The sequence below is a fragment of the Prenolepis imparis genome, unplaced genomic scaffold (assembly GCF_030444845.1).
Source record: "Prenolepis imparis isolate NDT839.2.m4 unplaced genomic scaffold, iyPreImpa1.0 SCAF_14, whole genome shotgun sequence".
In the NCBI taxonomy this organism is placed as follows: Eukaryota; Metazoa; Arthropoda; class Insecta; order Hymenoptera; family Formicidae; genus Prenolepis; species Prenolepis imparis.
In genome coordinates, this window is record NW_028141172.1 from 5066297 (window position 1) to 5089681 (window position 23385).

The window sequence follows — 23385 nt, forward strand, 5'->3', positions numbered from 1 at the left end:
ATAAATTGTCAGAGTGACGTGTAAAAAATCCAAGGGGCTACACGCGAGACAGACAGACAGATTGACCCGGATGAGACGGCAAAGTCCATTCCGTCCCTATTCATTTTCGTTTCCGAGGAAAAGAGCCGCCTCGCGCTAGGATAGAATGGGAGTGGGCGTGCGCATGCGCGCACGCACACCCACGCGCGGCCCGTCATCGATTGCGCATGCGCGCGCGGCGCATCTGATCGCTCGCTCGCCGCGAGTTTCTCCGTTCAGGTAGGCCGCGTCGCGATCGCCGCCGCGATATTCTCGCTCCGTTTCTCCTTTTCGGCGCGAGCCAGGTGACTGACGTCACCGGCGGTTCGACGAAAGAGGGCGAGAGATAAAACGCGAAATAGGGTTAGCGGGCGGGCGGGTCCTGCCGGAGCCTAAATAAAGTAAACGGTGCGGATCGAGTGCGCCAGCCACTTATCGGTCGCCATCTTGCTGCCAGCGAAAGAGGTGACAGTCGGGCCTGCCTGCTCCGGAGAGAGAGAGAGAGACGACGCGGTTCCCTTCATGCGACCATCCCGTCGTCGTCGTCGTCGCCTAGGCTTCGCTCCAAGAAAGATCATAGTCTAGCAGCCTAGAGGGGGAGAAGGGAAGGGGAAGGGTGGAGTGTTAAATACACACACACACATATACGTCGTCTACTTCCTCTCCCGCGATGGCGATGGAAACCCCGAGGGAGCGAGAGATCGCCGCCGAGGACAGCATCAAGGTCGTCTGCAGGTTCCGACCGCTCAATGATTCCGAGGAGAAGGCCGGCTCCAAGTTCGTCGTCAAGTTCCCCTCTGGGACCGACGAGAACTGCATCTCCATCGGGGTACGTGTGTGTGTGTGTGTGTGGCTCTGACAGCTCTCCGCTCTGACGTGGACGAGCTGTCATCGTCATTCGGCGAACGACAGCTGACGATCCCGCGGGATCCTCCTCCCCCATCCCGTCTCCTCTCCCGTATTGAGTTTACAGATAGATGTAGGACATGTATGGATTTGTTAAGTGTTGTATATAGATGTAAATGAGGAAATTTTATGGTTCATGGTTCGCTTTCAGGGATCTTGGAAATTTATTCCTGTACTGGATTAAGATTTTCTTATAATAGCTCGAATTATTGGAAATTATTGTTTGCGATAACTACAGCTGATGCTTGATTTATAGTTCGCTTGTAAGGATCTTGGAAATTCATTCCTGTACTAAATTAAGATTTTCTTATAATAGCTCGAATTATTGGAAATTTTTATTTGTTTGCGATTATTACAGCTGATATTATTTTTTTATAATAGCTCGAATTGGAAATTATTGTTTGCGATAACTACAGCTGATGCTTGATTTATAGTTCGCTTGTAAGGATCTTGGAAATTCATTCCTGTACTGGATTAAGATTTTCTTATAATAGCTCGAATTATTGGAAATTTTTATTTGTTTGCGATTATTACAGCTGATATTATATTTTTATAATAGCTCGAATTATTGGAAATTATTGTTTGCGATAACTACAGCTGATGCTTGATTTATAGTTCGCTTGTAAGGATCTTGGAAATTCATTCCTGTACTGGATTAAGATTTTCTTATAATAGCTCGAATTATTGGAAATTTTTATTTGTTTGCGATAACTACAATTGATATAAATTTTTTATAATAGCTCAATTATTTGGAAATTATATTTGCGATAACTACAGTTGATATAATTTTTTTATAACAGCTCGAATTATTAGAAATTATTGTTTGCGATAACTACAGTTGATGCTATTTTTTCGAATTATTGGAAATTTTTATTTGTAATAACTAAAGCTGATGCAATTTAATATATATTTCGTTTAATAGAAGGTATAATATTGCATTAATTATTATTGTTATTCTACAATGTGTTTTCCAACAGCAATTAAAATACATTGAAAAATATTTCTTCAACATTGAATATACAGTAATTGTATTTTGTATCGCATCAATTGTATTTGTTAATGTTTTACTTATTAGAAAATATTGCATGCAAAAATAGTAGCAGAGCAAGTTGACGAAATACTCTGTAGCTTTCAATTATTCAATTATTAATTAATCCAAAATTCGAAATATTATATTAATCTGCCACAAACGATATTTTACAATAACTTGAGAGACATTTATAAATATTATTCAAGAAAGTACAGAATATCTCTCGCAGAATAAATTTGCCAAGAACTTGTGTTATTCTCTTGTTCAATTATGATATATATTTTAAAGAAATATCGTAAAATAATTATTAGATGATCTCTTGTATCTAGAAGCATTTCAAAAATTTTGTGAATATTTTTTAAATAATGTATAATTATTTTTTTTAATAATATATATAATTATACATATAACAATACATAATTCTTCTCTTCAAAATGTTTTATTATGTGTTTCTCATATTTGTGATAAATATCTTACAATGGCTAATAGATATGCAAAGTTTAATAACATTGCAATGATAAAAGAATCTTTGTTGAATATCTGATGTTCTCGAAAGGAACAAATTTTTTAATCCTATTATATATTTCAGGGCAAAGTATATCTCTTTGATAAAGTATTCAAGCCGAATGCTACGCAAGATAAAGTCTACAATGAGGCGGCAAAGTCCATCGTCACGGACGTTTTGGCAGGATATAATGGAACCATTTTCGCCTACGGTCAAACATCGTCAGGTGAGAAGTTTGTCCTCAACTGTTGAAGCAGTTATTGACAGAACTAGATAATAAAATTTATAATAAATATAAATATATAATAAAATATAATATTATATATAAATATATAATATATAATTAATATATAATAAAATATAAATAGAAAATAATATGTGCGTATTTCACAGGTAAAACGCACACGATGGAAGGAGTCATCGGCGATCCCAACAAGCAGGGTATCATCCCGAGGATCGTCAATGACATCTTCAATCACATCTACGGCATGGAGGAAAACTTGGAATTCCACATTAAAGTATCGTACTTTGAGATTTACATGGATAAGATCAGGGATCTTCTCGATGGTAAGATTCCTATTCACTTATTGGTAGATATTGCGATATTTTTATCATCAATCAATCGCAGTATTTGTTGATGTTCTTCGCGAAATAACTCTCTCTCTGTTTCCAATGCGCAGTATCCAAGGTCAACTTGAGCGTGCACGAAGACAAGAACCGGGTGCCGTTCGTGAAGGGCGCGACTGAACGGTTTGTTTCTAGTCCCGAAGAGGTGTTCGAGGTGATAGAAGAGGGCAAGTCGAATCGACACATCGCCGTGACCAACATGAACGAGCACAGTTCGCGTTCCCATTCCGTTTTCCTCATCAATGTCAAACAGGAGAATCTGGAGAATCAAAAGAAGCTCTCCGGCAAGTTATACCTGGTCGATTTGGCCGGTTCGGAAAAGGTGAGGTCGCAATTTCAATTTCTACGCGCACCTGTATCTTCGTCTGCCCCATTATTATATATCATTGTATTATTATATTATTAGGTTTCTAAAACCGGTGCCGAAGGAACGGTGCTTGACGAGGCGAAGAACATCAACAAATCCCTATCTGCGCTGGGTAACGTAATCTCCGCCTTGGCTGACGGCAATAAGACTCACATTCCTTATCGCGACTCCAAGCTGACGAGAATCCTGCAGGAATCATTGGGTGGTAACGCTAGGACCACGATCATCATCTGTTGCTCGCCCGCTAGCTTCAACGAATCGGAAACAAAGTCAACCTTAGATTTCGGTAGACATTTATAGTTCTCTTTTCGTATCGTCAACGAGACACGCACCCTGTTCGACTTGACCTTGAACCGTATTTCACGTTGTTGAACAGGTAAACGCGCCAAGACAATCAAGAACGTCGTATGCGTGAACGAGGAGTTGACGGCCGAAGAGTGGAAACGTCGCTACGAGCGCGAGAAAGAGAAGGTGGCCAGATGGAAGGGCAAAGTGGACAAACTGGAGACGGAACTGTCTCGCTGGCGACAGGGCGAGACCGTCAAACCCGAGGAACAAGTCAGCCTGGTCGAAGGACCGGATGTTACCACGCCAATCCAAGTCCCCGTCGAAGGTAAATAATCGTAATTAATCATCATTCACGAATTAATTAGCAGTTTCTACGTAAGTAATTTTTTACAAATTTCCTTCTTCAATCATCCGTGTGTCCTGCAGTCAAACCGGACGATAGTCCGATGCCTGCCACTCCTGGCGGCGGCCTCATGATTGGTTCCCTCTCGAACGAGGAGAGGCAGAAGCTCGAGGAGGAACGCGAGAGGCTGTATCAACAATTGGACGATAAGGACGAAGAGATCAATCAGCAATCGCAGTACGTCGAGAAGTTGAAGGATCAGATGGAGGAACAGGAGGAACTTATCGCCAGCGCGAGGCGAGATTACGAGCAACTGCAGCAGGAGATGAACCGAATACAGCAGGAGAACGAGAGCGCCAAGGAGGAGGTGAAGGAAGTGTTGCAAGCACTGGAAGAGCTCGCCGTCAATTACGATCAAAAATCGCAAGAGGTAACTATTTCGCGAAGAAGAAGAAGAAGAAGAAGAATAGGAGAGAGAGAGAGAGAGTTCTACTCTGAAGAAGCGACTTTTGATTCGATTGCTACTCAATTCTTTTAGGTCGAGCTGAAGAACAAGGAACAGGAATCCATGACAGAGGAGCTGCTGGCTAAACAAGTAGCGCTGAACAACACCTCGTCCGAACTGCAACAGTTGCGCGATATGTCGGCCCATCAAAGGAAACGTATCGCGGAAATGTTGGCAAATTTCTTGAAAGACTTGGGCGAAATCGGAGTCGCAATCGGCGGTGAATCCAATGAAAATCTAAAAGTAAGGATATATATTGAATCTCCATATAAAATAGAGATATGTAGGGATTAGATCGTTTCATAATTAATTGAAATGCGATTTCGAATTCAAGATCGCTCCACCGGAGAACAACGGGAAGCTCGAAGAGGAGTTCACGGTGGCGCGGCTGTTTATCAGCAAGATGAAGTCCGAGGTGAAGAACTTGGTGCAGCGATGTCAGGGATTGGAAAGCTTCCAAGTGGACTGCAACAAGAAGGTAGGAAGTGGCGTCGCTTCACGTATTATCGATCTCTTTTGCGTCGATTCACCTTCGTTTCGTGTTCCATAGGTGTCCGAGTACGAGAAGGATCTGGCCGAGAGCCGGCTGCTGATCTCGCAGCACGAGGCACGTATGCAAACGCTGACGGAATCGATGAAGGAGGCCGATACGCGCAAGCGAGCCCTGGAGGAGGACGTGGACGCCTTGCGCGAGGAATGCGCCAAGCTGAAGGCGGCCGAGCAGGTGCAGGCGGTCACCAACAAGGAGAAGGCCGAGGAGAAAGAGGCGGCGACGAAGATGCGAGTGGCCCTGGAGGAACAGATGGATCAGCTGAGAGATGCGCATCAGAAACAGGTTGGTGTCAATGACGTGTCATTTGTTTCTAAATTAAATTGTAATTTTTAACGTGTGTTTGAAATTCGACTTTTATTCAAGGTTGCCGCACTTCGAGACGAGCTGTCCGAGAAGCAGGAGCTGATCAGCGAGCTCAAGGACCTGAATCAGAAGTTCACCCTGGCGCACCAGCAAATGCAGGCCGATTACGAGCGGTTGAAGCAAGAGGAGGCTAACAAGTCCGTCAAGCTGCAGGAACTTGTGCTGCTGAACGAGCGCCGGGAGCAGGTACGTTTGATAAATGGAAAAATTCACATCCGTCGTGTGAAGATGAATGAATTTCCACGAAACGATCGAATCTATTGCAGGCGAGAAAAGATCTCAAGGGTTTGGAGGACACGGTAGCCAAAGAACTGCAGACCCTGCACAATCTGCGCAAATTGTTCGTCCAGGATCTGCAAACTAGAATAAAGAAGACCATCTCCGTCGAGGACAACGAGGACGACGGCGGTTCTCTCGCGCAGAAGCAGAAGATATCCTTCTTGGAGAACAACCTGGACCAACTTACGAAGGTAACAGCTGCCGGGAGGAAGACACACGCGTCTTTCTGTCAATCTACAACGTATCTACGTACTTTCTTCCTTCATCGACGCACCTTTGCGCTATTGCAGGTGCACAAACAACTCGTCAGGGACAACGCCGACCTTCGCTGCGAGCTGCCTAAGCTGGAGAAGCGACTGCGAGCGACGATGGAGCGTATCAAGGCCCTGGAGACGGCGCTGCGCGACGCCAAGGAGGGCGCGATGCGGGATCGTAAGCGGTACCAGTACGAGGTAGACCGGATCAAGGAGGCGGTCAGGCAAAAGAATCTGGCGCGTCGCGGTCCGAGCGCGCAGATCGCGAAGCCGATTCGCGCTGGTCAGCATCACCTGAGCAACGTCAACGCCATCAGAACCGGCAATCGTGGTAAGGAGTGATCATTCTTTTCTTCTCGCTAAAAGTCGCGCCAGTTAAAAAAAAATCGTCTGCAATTTTAGTTTCTCTCTTTTCATCCGCGCAAACTTCTCGCGTTTTATACGGGGTGTCCCATTTTTTAAATATACCCTTGGAAAAACATTGCGTTTTAGAAAAAAATGTTTCGAACAAAAGTTGCTTAAAAAAAAGTTGATAAGATTGAATTTTAATTAGATCACTTTTCAAGGTCATTTCAAAATATGTAATTTGCAACTAGCAGTTACATATATTTTTTTTTCTTAAAAACTATATATTTTCCTTACATTAATTGATTTTTCTCATTATTTTATGCATAAAAATATTACTATAAGATTATTGAAAAACGAACATTTTACAAAATATTTTATAGTTCATATAAAATTGTCACATTTAAAAAAATCTCGTAATTCACTTTTTGGCCATCTTATAACTTTTTATGCCAAATATCGTGAGGAATCGATTTAGATAAAAAAATTAGATTGATCTTTAAATAAATCTTGAAAAACCGTTTTTAATTAAAATAAAATTATCAACTTCTTTTTACTTCAAAATAACCAATAACTTTTGTTTAAAACATTGTTTTCCAAAACGCGATGCTTTTCATACATTTTTTAATGAGATACCCTGTATATACAATCATCTTGTTTGTCTTTTCTTTTAGATTTGTTTAATTAAAAATTATTTTATCGCGCGAATTTATTCGGTTTTGCGTTGTAGACGTAATTTCATCAAAGAATAAAAGCGATTTCGCAATACGGCTCTTTTTTTAACGTACATTATCGATCGTTTTTTTTTTCTTGCATGCTTTACGTGTTATTTGGTTCTTTAAATCGCGCGACATTGTATATCATTTTCTTAATCACGATTCTTAATTTCTCGCGTTCTCGCGAAATAAATGAAATTCCGAATGTTGTTACTTTGGAGATATTTATTTGTGTTTTCCTCTCTGTTTTTTTTTCCATGTTCCTGATCACATACACACACACAGATATGGGTAACAGCGTACAGTGATGATGATGATCGTGATCGCATAATGCCAAAATACCCTTCTTCTTCACTTTTACAGAAAACGAATGCAAGAACGCTTTCATCGATGAAAACAAAAGAATTCCAGCGGCTCTTATGTATAATGGATATGCATAAATGTTATAATAATGATTACTATTACTATATTTAAAAAATAAGGGCAATAGTACTATATTATCCGCAAGGAGAGCACCGCCAGTTCTTTTAATTTTCTTTTTTTTTTCCTTTTTTTTTTTTTTTTCGAAGCAAGCATGTGCTTAGGTACATATGTATAAGATAAGAGTGCATTAAATTGTATGTATGAGTGTATGTATGAATGTATATGTGAATGATGTGTGTACAACGCGAGCGCTGCATGTCCTGTCGATGTGTAAATAGGTAATTTTTATAAATTATTTAATTTAAAATGTCACATATGCGCATGATGATGATGATGATGATGATGATGTTGATGAATAAAGCAAGTGTCTCAATCGAATGAGCACGCGAAGAAGTCTCTCTCCACTCTCTGGGAATACTTTTTACTTCGATCAGGGTGTGTTTTCTATTTTGAATCGCTTGAAACTCACAATCAGCCCGACGTCTCTCTCCCCCTCTCAAAAAAAATTAGAGAAAGAAAGAAACAAATACCGTTTTGAGAATCTTGAAGGAGGCAAAGGATACTTAAGACGCCTTTAATTCAGAATCCACCTGATTAAGAAGACGATCGGACATGCGGCTTCGAGAGCGAGTGCAAAAGTGATTATAGGTCTGTTCTTTCTAGCTGAACTTCAGAGTTTATCTTTTTTACTCTACATTGGAGGGGAAAAGATAAACTCCTAAACTGGTGCAGCCAGTTCAGCTAAGAAGAACAGACCTTATGGCTTACACACGAGTATTTTCGTAATTGTAAGGAGTCTTTCTCCCCCTCCCTCTCTCTCTCTCTCTCTCTCTCTCTCTCTCTTTCTTTCTCTCTCTGTGCTGATAACTGATAAGAATGCGAGGCTCTCTTCGCCGGAGGACACGCTTGATCTTGAACGTGTCAAGCGTAGAATTGCTTCTCCAGAACGACCCAGAGTCTATATGCGTGTGTGTTAGCGATGGGATTAGATTAAGTATCTACAAGTGGATTCGAATTTGTTAGCATAATTTCAAACTGTCTATGATTACTTGGAAAAGGAAACAGTACAAGTAGATTTGAATTTGGATCAAGAAAAACTCGGATTTTTTAGTAGACAAGTGAACTTGATCTCATCCCTAGTGTGTATATGCGTTTATTAGAGCGAGAGAAATTTATGAGGTGCTTTTCGGAGGGAGACGCTAAGGGACAGGAAGAAGCTAAATCTATCGTTCAATTTATATCTTCGCAAATTTCGCCGACTATTTTTCTAATCTCGCGAGAAGAGCGAAGCTTTTTTCTCTCGCGATTAAAAGCGAATCTTTGCGAAACGCACAGAGCGGCGAGAAGGTCTTCTGAAGATCTTTCAAGGTCATTTGAAGGTCTTCTCGCTCTTCCTCATTTTCTGAACGTCCTGAACTAACAATAAGATTGATCTCCCATCATCCTCGGCTTGCAAGAGATGTATTTTATTATTATTGCGTTTCTGAAGAAGAGGAGAGAACCCAAAGATAGCTCTGTCGAAATTTCACGCTCGCGCATCTTTTGTAATATAATTTGTATTTTTTTAAAAGCCAATTTAATTCTCCTCACACGTTATCTTCCGCATATTTACGCGTAAAATCTGATGATGTCACTCTATAAATCTGTTTCTAGAATCGCGTTCGACAGCTTATCATTGTCAATTTAATCGAGATAAGATACAGATCCCCGAAAACATGGGTTTAACGATGGCCTCTCTTTCGCATATTCGTGCATTTTATCTCTTACAATCTTCTTGCATTTATTATCCTTCTTAAAAAGATCCTCCCTCGCGTATTCTTCATCGAGCGAGAACAATTTGTAAACGGAAATGTATAATTTTTTGAATTTTACACGAAAGTTTTATATATAGGGTATCCCATTTTAATTAATATAAATATCTCAATATCTCTGAAGCTATGACTGAGAAAATATTTCATACAAAAATTGAAAGGTTTCGAGGAAAAGAAAGGAGGAAGAGTTGATAATCTTGAATTTTAAGTAAGGTCGTGTGAAGGTCAACCTAGTCATAAAAAATTACAAGGAGAGTCAAAAAGTGAATAATTTACGAGATACTTTAATGTGACAGAATTTTACATAGATTACAAAATATCTCGTAAAGTATTCATTTTCTGATGCTCTTATTTTTATGCACAAAATATAATGAGAGGAATCAAAGTTGGTGTAAAGAAAAAACACATAGTTGTTTCAAAGAAAAAAATATGTATAGCTGCTGGTAGCAAATTAAAAACTCCCCCTCGAAATCTTTTAACTTTTGTATGAAATATTTTCTTTATACAGCCATAGTTTCTCAACAAAATATTCGACTGTATATTAATTAAAATGGAACATTCTGAATATTATATAAAAGCGCATGCAAGGGATATCCTTATTTAATCATGATAAAGTAAAGTTGTATGTGGAAAGATGTAAAATCCGTCAAGATATTTGATTATTGATACTTTTTCACCATATATATATATATATATATACATATATACTTCCTGCCCTTCTTCCCCCCCTCCCCCTTTTACCTCTCCTTAACTTTTGTGATATATAACTGTACCGAGAGCGAGGAGTTGTGTTTTTCTTTTTTGCTGTAATACGTAAATAAGTAAGAGCGAGAAAAAAAACGACCGACAAAGTGTGCGATGCATTGCTGCGAGTGCAATTTATCCGTGAACTAAATATTTTTGTGTCGGATATGTATATGTAAATATTATACGATATATTATATATATATATATGTATATGTAACACACTTGTAAACGCCGTTCACGTTTTAGTTTCTCGCGATGAAACGAATATAATAATAAAGAAGGGTAAGAGAGAATTCTCTCTTTCTCTCTCTCTCTTTCTCTTCTTTCTTTCCGGTGAAAGAGTGCATTTCTTCTTCGTGCACGATTGTATTTATCGCAGATATATATATAATAATATACTAATAATTAATTAATGTCAATCTCTCTTTCTCTCTCTCTCTCCCTCTCTCTTCTCTAAGACGCGTCGTCCTTCTTTAAAATAAATGTATTTTTTTCGAATTTGTATTCACTCCTTCGCCGATATATAATTAATATTGATCCGACTTCGACGTCGTAATTTCGATTCTTCTAATTTTTTTATGTATAAGTCTGAGAACTGAATGATATGTGTGATAAAAGATTGATTCCTAATTATTACAAAACATGTAATGTATGATATGATGATGATGATGAGATGACTTGATGAGGAGCGCGGGAGAGAGACACGATGACACAAAAAGCTCTGTCGTTAGCTATTATTATATATTATTTTTCCTAATATCTTGTGTGGGTGCTGTGTGTCTCGAAAAACACCGCACTTATTTATGCAGAAAATAAGTCAAGCGATATAAGCGAGCTGTAAACGATATTTTATGTGCACGCGCAATTCAGTCAGTCGCTGTTGAAGAAGAGGTTGATCTAACAACTTGTCTCTGTCTCGACGAATTTAAAAAAGAAGAAGATAAAAGATAAATCATTGCAAAAATCTCTCGTTTTCGTTTCAGAGATTTTTTAGATTCACAGCAAGCAAATTCCGAGACTTTTTTTGCGTGAAATCATCTCACACGTAATGTACAGAGTATCTTCCATTTTAATTAATATAGTCGAATATTAATATAATTAAACTATAGCTGTAATGGGAAAATATTTCATGCAAAAGTTGAAAGGTTTCGAGAAGAGAAAAAAATTGTATTATAATCCTGAATTTTAATTAAGGTCATTTGAAGGTCATGATTTTTTAAAATGAAATCATCGACTTTTTCCTCCTCTCGAAACCTTATTTTAACTTTTATATGAAATATTTTCTTATTACAAGCTAGAGAATTTCAATAATATTCGACTACATTAAATAAGATGGTAGATATCCTGTGTATATATGTATATATATATATACATAAATCCGTAATCAATAGGTCGAGTTCAGATCGACCTCATCTGAAACAGAACAAGTAGGTAGCTAACAAGATATAAAAAAAAGAAAACAAACGCATAGATGCAATTCTAAACATTTTCCTAGACTTTAGGTGGTAGTAGATTATTTGTATGCAGGGTGTAGATGAAGAGAGGCTGTAGCTACAAGGTACTATATATATATAAATTGTAATACAATATTCTCCTCGGATTAAAGATGTAATTTTAAGGTATTAATATTATTATTATTATTCGATTATCGAGAAACGAGAAAGCTTACATTGGAAAAAAAAGAACGAAGAACAAAAAATCACCTCAATAAACAATTGTATTCATCTTTATTTATTTATTGTCGCACACCGTCGTACTCTGTCTCGGCGAATCTAATCTCCGAAAGAAATATATTTATAAGGTAACACACACACAATAAAGAATATTATACATATACATCTTATGATGCGTGAGGTCCTAAATTAATCATCCTACGTGAATAAAATATTGAAAGAACTTTTTTGGGCAAAATAAGAAATATGCCATCTCTCTCTCTCTAGCGATAGGATTAAGTATTTTATAATTAGGTTTGAATATATTTGTTCCATAATTTGTTTGCATAATTTCGAATACTTTTTAATTACTTAAAAAAAAAAATCTTTTAAATATACATATAGACTCAAATCTGGACAAGATAGGCTTGAATTTTTTATATCAAACTCGACATAATTCAGATAATTTTCATTTAGATCCACAACAAAAATTATTATGCATCCAATTGAAAATTATTCGAATTATCATCTATTATTCAAATTTATCATCTAATCCCTTTCTAAAAAAAGGCATGTTATTGACATTGTTGTCGCTTTTCTGTGATACTAATTGGCTGTCTCGATTCGTGTTATGCATTTACTGCATTATATTCATAGCATCGAGCAGCTGTCATCGCGAGAGTTAGCAGTGTGTTTGACAGTTTGTCCTAAATAAAATAAAATAAAATAATTTTTTATGTTTTAAATAATATGTTATAATACTTTAAACTCGATTAATATTTTTGATAGTTATCAGTTGATTTCTGTCAATAATATTAATCGCGGATAAAGTATTATAACATATTATATTACTTAAAATATATTATTATTTTAATTATAATAATGTATTGTAAATAAAATAATATGTTATAATATATGTATATATACTTTATCCGCGATTAATATTTTTTGACGCAGAAATCAGCTAATAACTGTCAAAAATATTAATCGAATTTAAAGTATTAAAACATATTATTTTATTTTATTTTATTTTATTTTGGACAAACTGCCAAACTGCTAACCCTCACAATGACAGCCTCTCGATGTTATGAATATAATTTACAATGCAAATTGAGACAGCTAATCAACATCGCAAAAAAGAGGCAACTTTTAGGTAGCTTGCGAATACAGAATTATGCGCGATTCCATTTAAAAAAAATGAACTATTTTATTCTCAATTTAGCGTCAATATCTCATAAATGATTAATTTAACGCTGCTATATCTTTTCGCGTATATATATGTATATTTATTACATTATTTTATACCATTGTTTCGCATTTAACCCTTTAATCATGATGTCCAAATTAATTAATATTGCTTATTATTTATTATTATAAATTTTAACTTGTCATATTTTATCGATTTATACTCTTTTTATTGACCTATCTTACTTACATTTATTACATTATTTTATGTCACCATTTTGCATTTAACTTTTTAATTTATGATGTCAAAATTAATTAATATTGCTTATTATTTATTGTTATATGTATTGATTGATAGTGTTTTTATTAACTTATGTTACTTTCATTGATCTACACTACTTTCATTGACCTATACCACTTATATTGATTACATCATTATTTTATATCACTGTTTTGCATTTAATAGCTTAATTATAATGTTTCAAATTAATTAATTTTGCTTATTATTTATTATTATAAATATTAACTTTTAATATTTTATTGATTTATACTACTTTTATTGACCTATACTACTTACATTTACTACATTATTTTATGTCACCATTTTACATTTAACTTTTTAATTTATGTACACATTTATATATATATACATTTATGTACACATTTATATATATATACATTTATGTACGCATTTATATATATATACATTTATGTACACATTTATATTTTTATTGCATTTGTATTTAGATTATTTTAAGCATATCAATCATATTATTTCCAAGATCATCTTGTTAAAAACTTTATAATTATATATAGAATGTTCTATAACTTAATTGCGCAAACTTTTACTTTTTCGAAAAAAAATATAATTATTCTTTACATTATTTTTTAATTATTTTAATTATTATTCTTATTTTTATCTGTTTAAATAATGCATAAAATATATAAAATAATAATAATGTAAAAATATATATATATATATATATATATTATTACTATAATTATTATAATTATTATTATAAATTATATGAGATTAATAAAAAGAGAGAGATAAAAACGTTCACATATGTTTTCTAATGAAATCTATTATGACTTGTCAAATGTTGTCGCATGTTTTTTTAATTAGATGATTCTTGATACGAATATAAATTAATGATATGTGAGTGCAATTTCCTACGAGTCTCTCCAATAATTTCAGATCAACTAGTTTTCTATTAATTGATATATCTGATTTAAGACATATATTTCTGTATATATCTCATTAGATCATAAAGTGATTATATTAAGATAAATATTTACCTTGAGAAGAGTTGTCTGAATTGCAGAATACATTAAAGGCAACTTTATAGATCTGGTCTATAGTACAATCGTGACACAATAGTAATTGGTTCAACAATGTAGCTCTGACAATGAGCTTGAATTGTGTCTCCATATCATTTTTGGTGCTTTACGAATCCATAGCCGCATCCTTGTTCTTCTTATATATTCCAACATTTTTAGAACAAGTAGAAACTCCGTAAACATAATGTACAGATCATCCACAGCATGCTTGAACAATTCCCTGTTGGCTGTACTCTGTATTCTCGAATTTTTCCCAGAACGCTGATGCCACATACCAATAAATGTATTAATTCCATATGATGAATAATAATGTTTTCGACGAATTATGACAGCTTTAAAACTCTCTCATCTTCGGCAAGATTCGCAAACTCTTCCTCAGTGCCTTCTTCTTCAGTCTGCGAAAGAGAAAATAATAAATTTTCAAAATAAAAAAATAGTCATCAAGTATTTAATCAAAACAATTGTGTCTAAATCCAGTTAAAAGAAAAGCGAAAATTGTTAATATATAATATTAATTACATGCAGCAGCTTCCTGGAAAAGCGCGTTCTATGCGAACAAAATTAATAAATTGCAATTAAAAATCCCAAACAGAAGAAAGAAATGTTTTTGTTAATGCATAAAAGTAAAATTATATACTGATAAATATAAATATGCACATTTTATTTTTAATTTACGAATTTATCACATAAAATTGTGCATTACTGTAAAGTTCCACTGATCTCTTTGTAAAACATATTCTTCTAACTCAGAAATGAATTTTCAAGCACATTAAAAGATACATTACTGCGTTTGCACTATTCACATTTTTTCGCAAAATCTCCTAATAACTTTAATGTGTATTTTCGAAGATATCTAAAGGTGCACATTATTGCTTGTGTAAAGTGCATTACTTACTTCTTCGCGAAGTATATTTTCCGAATAATTCAGACGAACTTTTGAGAGTATAAAAAGACGCGTATTACTGCACGTCAACTGCATTATCTGTAATTAATAGAATATATAAAAATTAATTATATCTAAATATAAATATCTTAATAAAATTCCAAAGTTTGAAAATTATATATAATAATAATCTTAATAAAATTGTATATAATAAAAAAAAACTCGATAAATTTCCAAAGAAATGAAAATTAATTTTATATCTAAATATTATATATCTAAATAAATTTCCAAAGTTTTCATATAAATATTAAAATACATTTTTAAAATATTTATCTTTATTTTATATAATTGATATTGTGCTATATAAATTGTTTTACTTTCTATTCTTTTTTTTACATAAATAATACTTTGTAGAAAAATTTTACATAATACTTCAAACAGAGATATACTTGTTTGAAAAATGAATACTTACGCATAAAATGAATACTTAAATAACTCTCATCATAAGGATCTTCTGGATCTCCTAAAGATCATTTTTGAATATGAACATTATGGGTTCCAATAATTCTGAACAACTCAAGTTGAAATAAGCTCAAAGATGCTATTAAGCATTCATCGCCCACCTGTCGCATAAGTTTCGGTACAGTTTTATATATAAATTTGTATATAAGGGAGGAAAAAATATATATAACTTTTTATAAGAAAAGTGAAAAGAAAGATACCTGTATTCTTCTCTGTTTGTTGTTTTGGCTTTTTAACAATAAATGTTTTCTCCTACATACATTTAAATCCACATGACAGAAATATATCTTTATTTGAGAGATCCAAAAGCAACTCATCCTCCAATTTGTTAATTTGATTTGCACAATTTGTATGGAAACAGATTTTTGTAAAAGCCAGAAAAATGTCTGTGTGACATCTGCACTGCCATAATTCATATGTACATGTGTATCCTTAGGAGAAATTGTATCTTCCATATATGATATCTTCTGCATTTCAACACCTATCATAAAACCAAACATGCAATCAAACAGTGCATCTACATGATCTTATCAATAATTGTAATAGAAATTATATTTTAATTTTCAAATTATTTGTTTAAATATAACAGTTGATTAACAGAATTGTAAAGTGCTTGTGATATACCTGCAGCAGAGACTCTTCCATTGCTTGCATCAATTCCTTCGTTTATAAAAAAACAATGTTGATAACAAAATCCTGTGTCCCCATGTCACATTTGTTTATATTTATTAATATTACGGCTAATAGCAGAAAACAGTCTTTGTACTTTATTATACTTTGCAAATATCTCCTTGCCACTGCATGTAATGAAGATACATAGAGCCAGAATGAATAACGATGTTTATGCTTGGATTTGCTGAAAAAAAAACAAAACATTTATTATGAATATTTAAGAATAAACAAATATAAAGCAATATATGAAATATATCGAAAAATTTACAGATATTTATCTCCCTGTAAGTATATATAATTTTTAATAGAGACATAATTACTTTTGCATCCTGATAAATCGCCATTTTCTCGCAATATAATATTATAATAATAATTGAAATCACTTTGAGTATTTTATTTTTCTTCTTTTATTATCAATTTTCTTTTGAAATGCAGTATTTTCTTTCTTTTTCTTTTTTTCTCCTTATTTCGGCATTTTATTACAATTTTCGCGTAAAAGCTGTCATCGATATTTCACATCATGACTAAATATTTTAATAATTGTTAATAACAACGTTCATAGTGATACATATTGTATTTTTTATTATTATGAATTTTTTATTTACGAGTATCATCAATTTGTAAAAATTATTTAGCATTATTTAATAAATTTAATTTAATTTAAAACAGGTTATGTATCCCATATGTGCCACGTGTCTCTTAAGACGTTCGAAAAATCGACCGAGTTAATAGGGGAACATATTTTGCAAAGAGGTAGTGCAGCAATATGTCTTTTAATATTTCCGAAAAATCGTCTGAGTTAATAGGAATACATATTATGCAAAGAAGTTGTTCGAAGTAACGTCGGTAATGAAGGTTGGTAAATTATCGACGTTATTATCGACGTTATTATCGATAAATTACCAACCTCTATTACCGACGTTACTTCGATCAACCTCTTTGCATAATATGTATTCCTATTAACTCAGACGATTTTTCGGACCTGAAAAGACACATATTGCTACACTATACCTCTTCGCAAAATATGTTCCCCTATTAACTCAGACGATTTTTCGACCGCAATAAGACAATTGCTCGTTAACTATTTATCTCTTCGGAAAATATAATCTATTAATTTAGATGAATTATCGAAGATATTAAAAGAACTCGTATTATTGCACGTTAATTGCATTAATAATTATCTGTAAATTAATAACAAAAATATATGAAAACTGATTTTTCTCGCAGATTCTGCCACTGAATAAGCGCAAGAAAGAGTCCTGATGTCTTTTAATATATTTTAAATAATATGTTATAATACTTTAAACTTGATTAATATTTTTGAAAGTTATCAGCTGATTTCTATCAAAAAATATTAATCGAGAATAAGATATTATAACATATTATTTACAACATATTACTATTTTAATTTTTTATCATATTATTTAAAAATTTAATTAATAAATTAACGCTTTAATCAGCTGATTTCTATGAAAAACTATTAATTGAGTTTAAACAAATTTTATATTATTTTTTTTAACATAAAACCGAAGAATGGCGCGCGCGTAGCGCGCGCTTGTGTTGTTCTAGTCTAATCTAAAAAGTTAAAAATAATGAAAAATCGATTTGCAGTAAAAACATAAAGATATTAAATTAAATATCTGAAAAAACAAAATTTTGAAAAACGAGGCTTGTTTTTTATTTATTTACATCTCTATTCACGAATATTATTCAAATCCTAGAAAATAAAACTTAATTATTGGATTAAACTCCAATTTTTAAATATATATTGAATTTGATTCCATCCCATGTTATTTTTGTAAGATTATTTTTTTCAATCTTTATATTTTACATATCTAATCAGGAATTCTCTCTGACGGATATATCTTCCTCGCATGAGGGAAGCTAAAGGTGGACACGATTTCCTAAAAACTACTTGTAAAAGAGTTATGCTTTATTCTCGTCTCGATACAATTGTACAATATAGTACATATCAAAACGTACAATAATCGGAATACAATAATAAGTAACATTATTACAACAAGTTTTTCCTAGTCCGTCGGCTAAGAACAGACAAATGTTTCACATGTGCCTGTCGGTAGAACATATATTTTTTTTACATACGAAATTTTTCTTTTCGGCAGTGTATATACGATCGATTTCATCGGATAAATAACAAGTACGTATGGAAAACAAAAAAATCTTCAACGCGTAAATAAACGTCGTTCTTATCTCTTTACCTCTAAAGATCAATATACGTACATCTCTCATTGAAGTCTGAATGTAATAATTACAATGCGCGAGAAAATTATTTGCACATCGCATCTCATTTCTCAACTAATTTTTCATCATCTTATATTATTACGAGAAAAAAAATATCGCGCCATATAAAATATATTTAATATACACACGTAATATACATATAATTACTATCTAAATATATACATTGATACAAATTAAAAACAAGAAATTCCGAGACATTCCTTTTGGACTGAAGGAAGGAAGAATAAAATTATATATTCTCGAAGAGAACGAGAAGATGAGCAAATATCTCTCCCGCGATATTTTTTTCAACTCTAACTCGACTCGAGGATACTCGGGTACTGTGTTTACACATTTGCAAGTGATCGAGTGAAGACTGAAGGCGGATATGTTCCAGCAGTATATCTGTAGCAAGTACATCGGCAGTGTGTAACGTTGTCAATGTAACAATACTTGAAGAGCACAGCAAAAATTGCGCTCGTCCTCTAATTGGCAGTAGTAGTAATAGTGTAATTATTTCACCTCAAGTACTTGCTGTCATCTGCTAGACTTAAGAGATTGAATCTTTAGAATTATTCGTAGAATCGTCTTCTTTGCCTTCTTTTTACGGTGCAAACCGCGAAGAATGAAAGGAAGACGTCTCTCAAGCCAACTCGGCGAGTACTCGAGGATCCATCAGCGCTTAACGATCACATTAATAGCTACAGCAATCGTAAAATTACGGTGAACACACAACAACCCAGCCAACCGTCCCCTGCGACTCGTTAACGTAATAATGTAGCGCACAGCACTATCATGTTCAAGATTAGGGAGCCGCAGAGCAGCGCGGAGAGCCAGCCGGAACTCGCGACGATGGTCGTCGTCGTGTGATGACCTGGAAACGCCGGCGTCAAGTCGCTCCGACCGCCAGCGTTCGTCTCGCGAACGTGGCCCTCCTGTTCCTCGACTCGCGATGGCGATGATGACGGCGACGGCGACGCCGACTGCGACGTGTGATTCCCACGTGGCGCGTAATAGGACCATCGCGTGGCGTCCGATACGACCGAGCAGCGATCCAGCTCGTGCACAGATGGTTCGCGAGAGGGTGCAAAGTTGGAGGACCCGGCCGAGCCGAAGCCGGAGCTCTGGCTGGACGATCGCGAGAGCGTGGGCGGGGTCGAGGTCATCACGTGACCCTCCTGCCAGTAACCACCAGCCACCCACGAGGTCTGCGTCACCGATCTGAGCTTCGGCGGTGATAAGACGTACCTTCTGGTGGACCCGGACTTCCTGAACAAGTTCTCGGAGCTCGTTGCGTTGTACACTTTTCGCTCGAAGATCGCCGGGGCCGCTTTCGCGGTGCTCTTGTTGCTTCTCGACGAGTTCTCGCTCAGGAAGAGGGTGCTCAGACTGTAATTCAAGCTACAGCCATCCGGCAAGTTGTTGTGAGAGACGGAAGAGTTCGGACGATTATCGTTCTCCCTGGTAATCGTAGATAACTTCTGTCTCAATCTAAAGATAAGTAAAAATACATTAATAATGATAAAAATTAAGTATAAAATAAGTATATTAAAAATAAGTATAAAAAGTATGTTAAAAAGTATAAAAGTATAGTAAGTATAATAGTAAGTATGAAAAGTATATTAAAAATTAAGTATAAAATAAATATAAAAAATATAAAAGTATAAGTATAAAAGTAAGTATAAAAAGTATATTAAAAATTAAGTATAAAATAAGTATATTAAAAAATTAAGTATAAAATAAATATAAATATAACTAAAAATTAAGTATAAATTAATTAATTTGAGATTGCGCGCGATAATAAATACAATGATATGTAAAATAAATAGAAGTCGACATAAAATACTTGCATTGCTGAGTGCGATTTGATTTCGGTGGAAGATACTTCGCCTGTTACAAAGACCGATGGTTCAACAGTGTTGATCATTCCGTTGGAAATATTATTTTTGCTTTCACTGTGATTCTGTAACGTAGACTGAGGTGTCACAACAGGTCGCGAACGCAGCTTGAGCTTCTTAAACGCAACCGAGCCGATTGATGTATTTTTATATGAAATAGATTTCATGCTAAAGAAACCTATAATAAACGCGCATATCGTTATCTGAAAAAGAGAACGACAGAGAATAAATATCGATATAAAAATACTTTTTTAATGAGTTCCAAGAGATATTTTACAGCATTTTAGCTCACCATGCGATACTGTACGATGTGCTCTGCCGTTAGCCAGTCATTTTGCAAAGTTAAATCCTTGACGGACACAAGAATAATGATGCAGAGCCATAAAAAAATCAATAATACGTCGGTTCTTGTCCTCTTTATCGAACTCGTCCAGCAAGCACACAGGTGGAAAAAGAATCCAGCGATTGGCAACCATACAAAGTCCTGATTGCATCCGATAATCGGGATCAAGAGCTTTGAGATAACTCGAAAAATTGCTTCGGATCTTCTGGCATTCTGTAAAAGAGCTGACAAACGATTATTCATTGCAACGATTGAATATCACGAGATATTTACGTCTATAATTGTATATAACGACATAACATCTTTGTTACATTCGATATATACTTCTCAAACATGTACACTTACGTTGATGAGCAGCCTGATCGGTCTCTGCCTGAAGAATGACATCTTGTAACGAGTGAGCCATAGTGTCTGCTTGCTCAATACATTCTGCACCGTCAATTTGCAATTTTCGCACAGCGAGTATCTCTTCTCCAAATATTCCTTGAACTCTTTCAGTTCGGCGTTGTAGCGTCTCTCGCTCTTCGGCTCAAAGTTGGATAATTCCAACAATTTCAGATTTTCTCGCTTGTTACAATCTGCGCAGAGGTGACCCTTGGAGATGACGTTGCGTGAATCTCTCTGCTCGACCAATCTGCAGTATCTTGTAGACACTTTGGATGTTGCATATTGTTCTGGGATGTCGTATGTGTATTCGCCGTTCTGAAAAATAAGCATTTTACATATCAATATTCTACAGACACAACAAAATCCTCTATTATACAGAATTATATAAGGATATGCGAATAAGATAGAAGCTGAAAGTACAATAGATTTCTTCAACATTTTACCTTGGAGAAGCCGTTGTACTGTTCACACCAAGGACACAACCACCAGTTTAGATGCTGCCTCCAGACCTTTGAGTTCTCATTGCAGAACCAACAGTTCACCATTACAGGCCATCTCGCTCTACGAGATACAACCAAAATATCAGTATAATCATACATATATTAAAATGTATGAGTAATTATATATACAGGGTGTATCATAAATGTGGATCATTACTTCAGGAACATATTCTACTCGTTAAAACGAGAAAAAAAGTTAATATAAACAAATGTCCAAGAAATGATATTTTTAATTGGCTCCATCTTGCCAGGTGTTGCTTACAGACAATTTTGAGAAAAAAATTTGCCCATTTTGCCTGTGAAAGAATTATTTTGAAATATAATTATTTTCTACTGTTTCTCGTATTGTGTTAGAAATAAACTAATACACTTTTTGTAATTATCTTGAGTTTCAGTCTAATGGACGAGTAGAATTCGCTCCTGAAGTGGCGGCCCACATTTATGACACACCCTGTATAAAGAATATACCTCTATATATGTATATATAAATTAAATATAAACATAATAATACATACACATAGACAAAGTTGTATGAAATAAAGCTTACTTTAGCCTGTGGAAGACCGTGAGACACGTAACGAGGATTAAAAGCGCCGGGGCGAACGCAGACACGCGGTCGAACGTCAAGTTCGAATCAGCTGATCCCATCGCGAGGGTAGAGTAATAAGAGCGCGTTAAAAACGTCGACTAGTGCGCGCGACGAGGTTTCTCAAAAAAAAATCCCGCTGCATTAACTGTACGCCGCGTCTCCCGCCAAGCGTAGCGCGAAGGGCGAGGACGCCATAACCTGAAAGAGATAAAAGAACCCTCGGTTTCCGTCATCATTGCGAGCGTAAGAGGAATTCAAGGAATTTTAATCGGGAGCGTCGTCGCCGAACCACGTCGGCGCGACGTCGACGCGAGCCTTACCGATCGTCGCACGTGGATCCTTCTGTCAACGACGAATTTATATCATCTCCCAGAAAGATACTCCGTTCCTTGGCACGCCGCCTTCGAGCGGCACGTGCCGATTGACCGTTGCCCGCGTCGTCGTCGCGTTCCGAAAGAGCGCGATTTTAGAGTCCCCTATAGGAATAGAGACTAGAAATATGTCCACCAATAGGAACAGGGAATGGAAAAATGTCCACCAATAGGAATGGAAACTAGAAATATATCCACCAATAGGAACAAGGGAATGGAAAAATGTCCACCAATAGGAATAGAGAATAGAAATACGTCCAACAATAAGAAAAAAAATGTATATACTATTCCTTACATTAGAAATAAGAGGAATATATAAGATTTTTTTTTATAAAACAATTTTATATGATTTTCTATCAATAATTTTTTATAATATTTATAGTAATCTGATAATGATGAATTTTATGATTACATAATTTTTATATAATAGGGATAGAGAATACGTCCACCAATAAGAATAAAAATATACATACTATTCCTTATATTAAAAATAAGAGGAATATATAATAGAAATATATAGGATTTTTTTATAAAATAATTTTTTTTGATTTTTTATGAATAATTCTTTATATTTATAATAATTTGATAATGATGAATTTTATGATTACATAATTTTTATATAATAGGAATATATAATAGAAATATATAGGATTATATAATAGGAATATATAATAGAAATATATAATAATAGAAAATATAAGAATAGAACTGTATCCACCAA

At 34.8% G+C, this 23385-nt stretch overlaps 2 protein-coding genes and 1 long non-coding RNA gene across 4 annotated transcripts; 1 reads left to right on the top strand and 2 right to left on the bottom strand.

Moving 5' to 3' along the window:
• The first annotated feature begins 219 nt into the window (after positions 1–219).
• On the top strand, positions 220–11923 carry Khc (kinesin heavy chain). 2 transcript variants are annotated; one of them, XM_083053827.1, is made up of 14 exons: positions 220–847; positions 2544–2685; positions 2853–3026; positions 3140–3408; positions 3493–3739; positions 3830–4066; positions 4168–4514; positions 4623–4832; positions 4924–5067; positions 5140–5424; positions 5506–5691; positions 5772–5975; positions 6075–6369; positions 7385–11923. In XM_083053827.1, the coding sequence occupies exons 1-14, from the start codon at positions 689–691 to the stop codon at positions 7405–7407; spliced, it is 2922 nt and encodes a 973-aa protein (XP_082909953.1). In that variant the 5' UTR covers positions 220–688; the 3' UTR covers positions 7408–11923. The 2 variants fall into 2 exon arrangements, with proteins under 2 accessions (XP_082909953.1, XP_082909952.1); XM_083053826.1 differs by having other exon boundaries at positions 7463–11923.
• A 2093-nt stretch (positions 11924–14016) lies between these two features.
• LOC145945272 (uncharacterized) lies at positions 14017–17124 on the bottom strand. Its single transcript, XR_014426821.1, has 6 exons — positions 16656–17124; positions 16288–16519; positions 15864–16144; positions 15614–15764; positions 15154–15240; positions 14017–14653 (listed from the first exon to the last, which is right to left on the bottom strand). It is a non-coding gene; the product is annotated as an uncharacterized LOC145945272 (long non-coding RNA).
• Positions 17125–18247: 1123 nt separating this feature from the next.
• Positions 18248–22720, bottom strand: LOC145945366 (uncharacterized). The gene is made up of 7 exons (XM_083054327.1): positions 22614–22720; positions 22252–22491; positions 21648–21765; positions 21163–21519; positions 20767–21030; positions 20427–20677; positions 18248–20067 (listed from the first exon to the last, which is right to left on the bottom strand). Exons 2-7 carry the CDS (start codon positions 22350–22352, stop codon positions 19341–19343), a joined length of 1818 nt encoding a protein of 605 aa, XP_082910453.1. The 5' UTR covers positions 22353–22491; positions 22614–22720; the 3' UTR covers positions 18248–19340.
• Between the last annotated feature and the right edge of the window lie 665 nt (positions 22721–23385).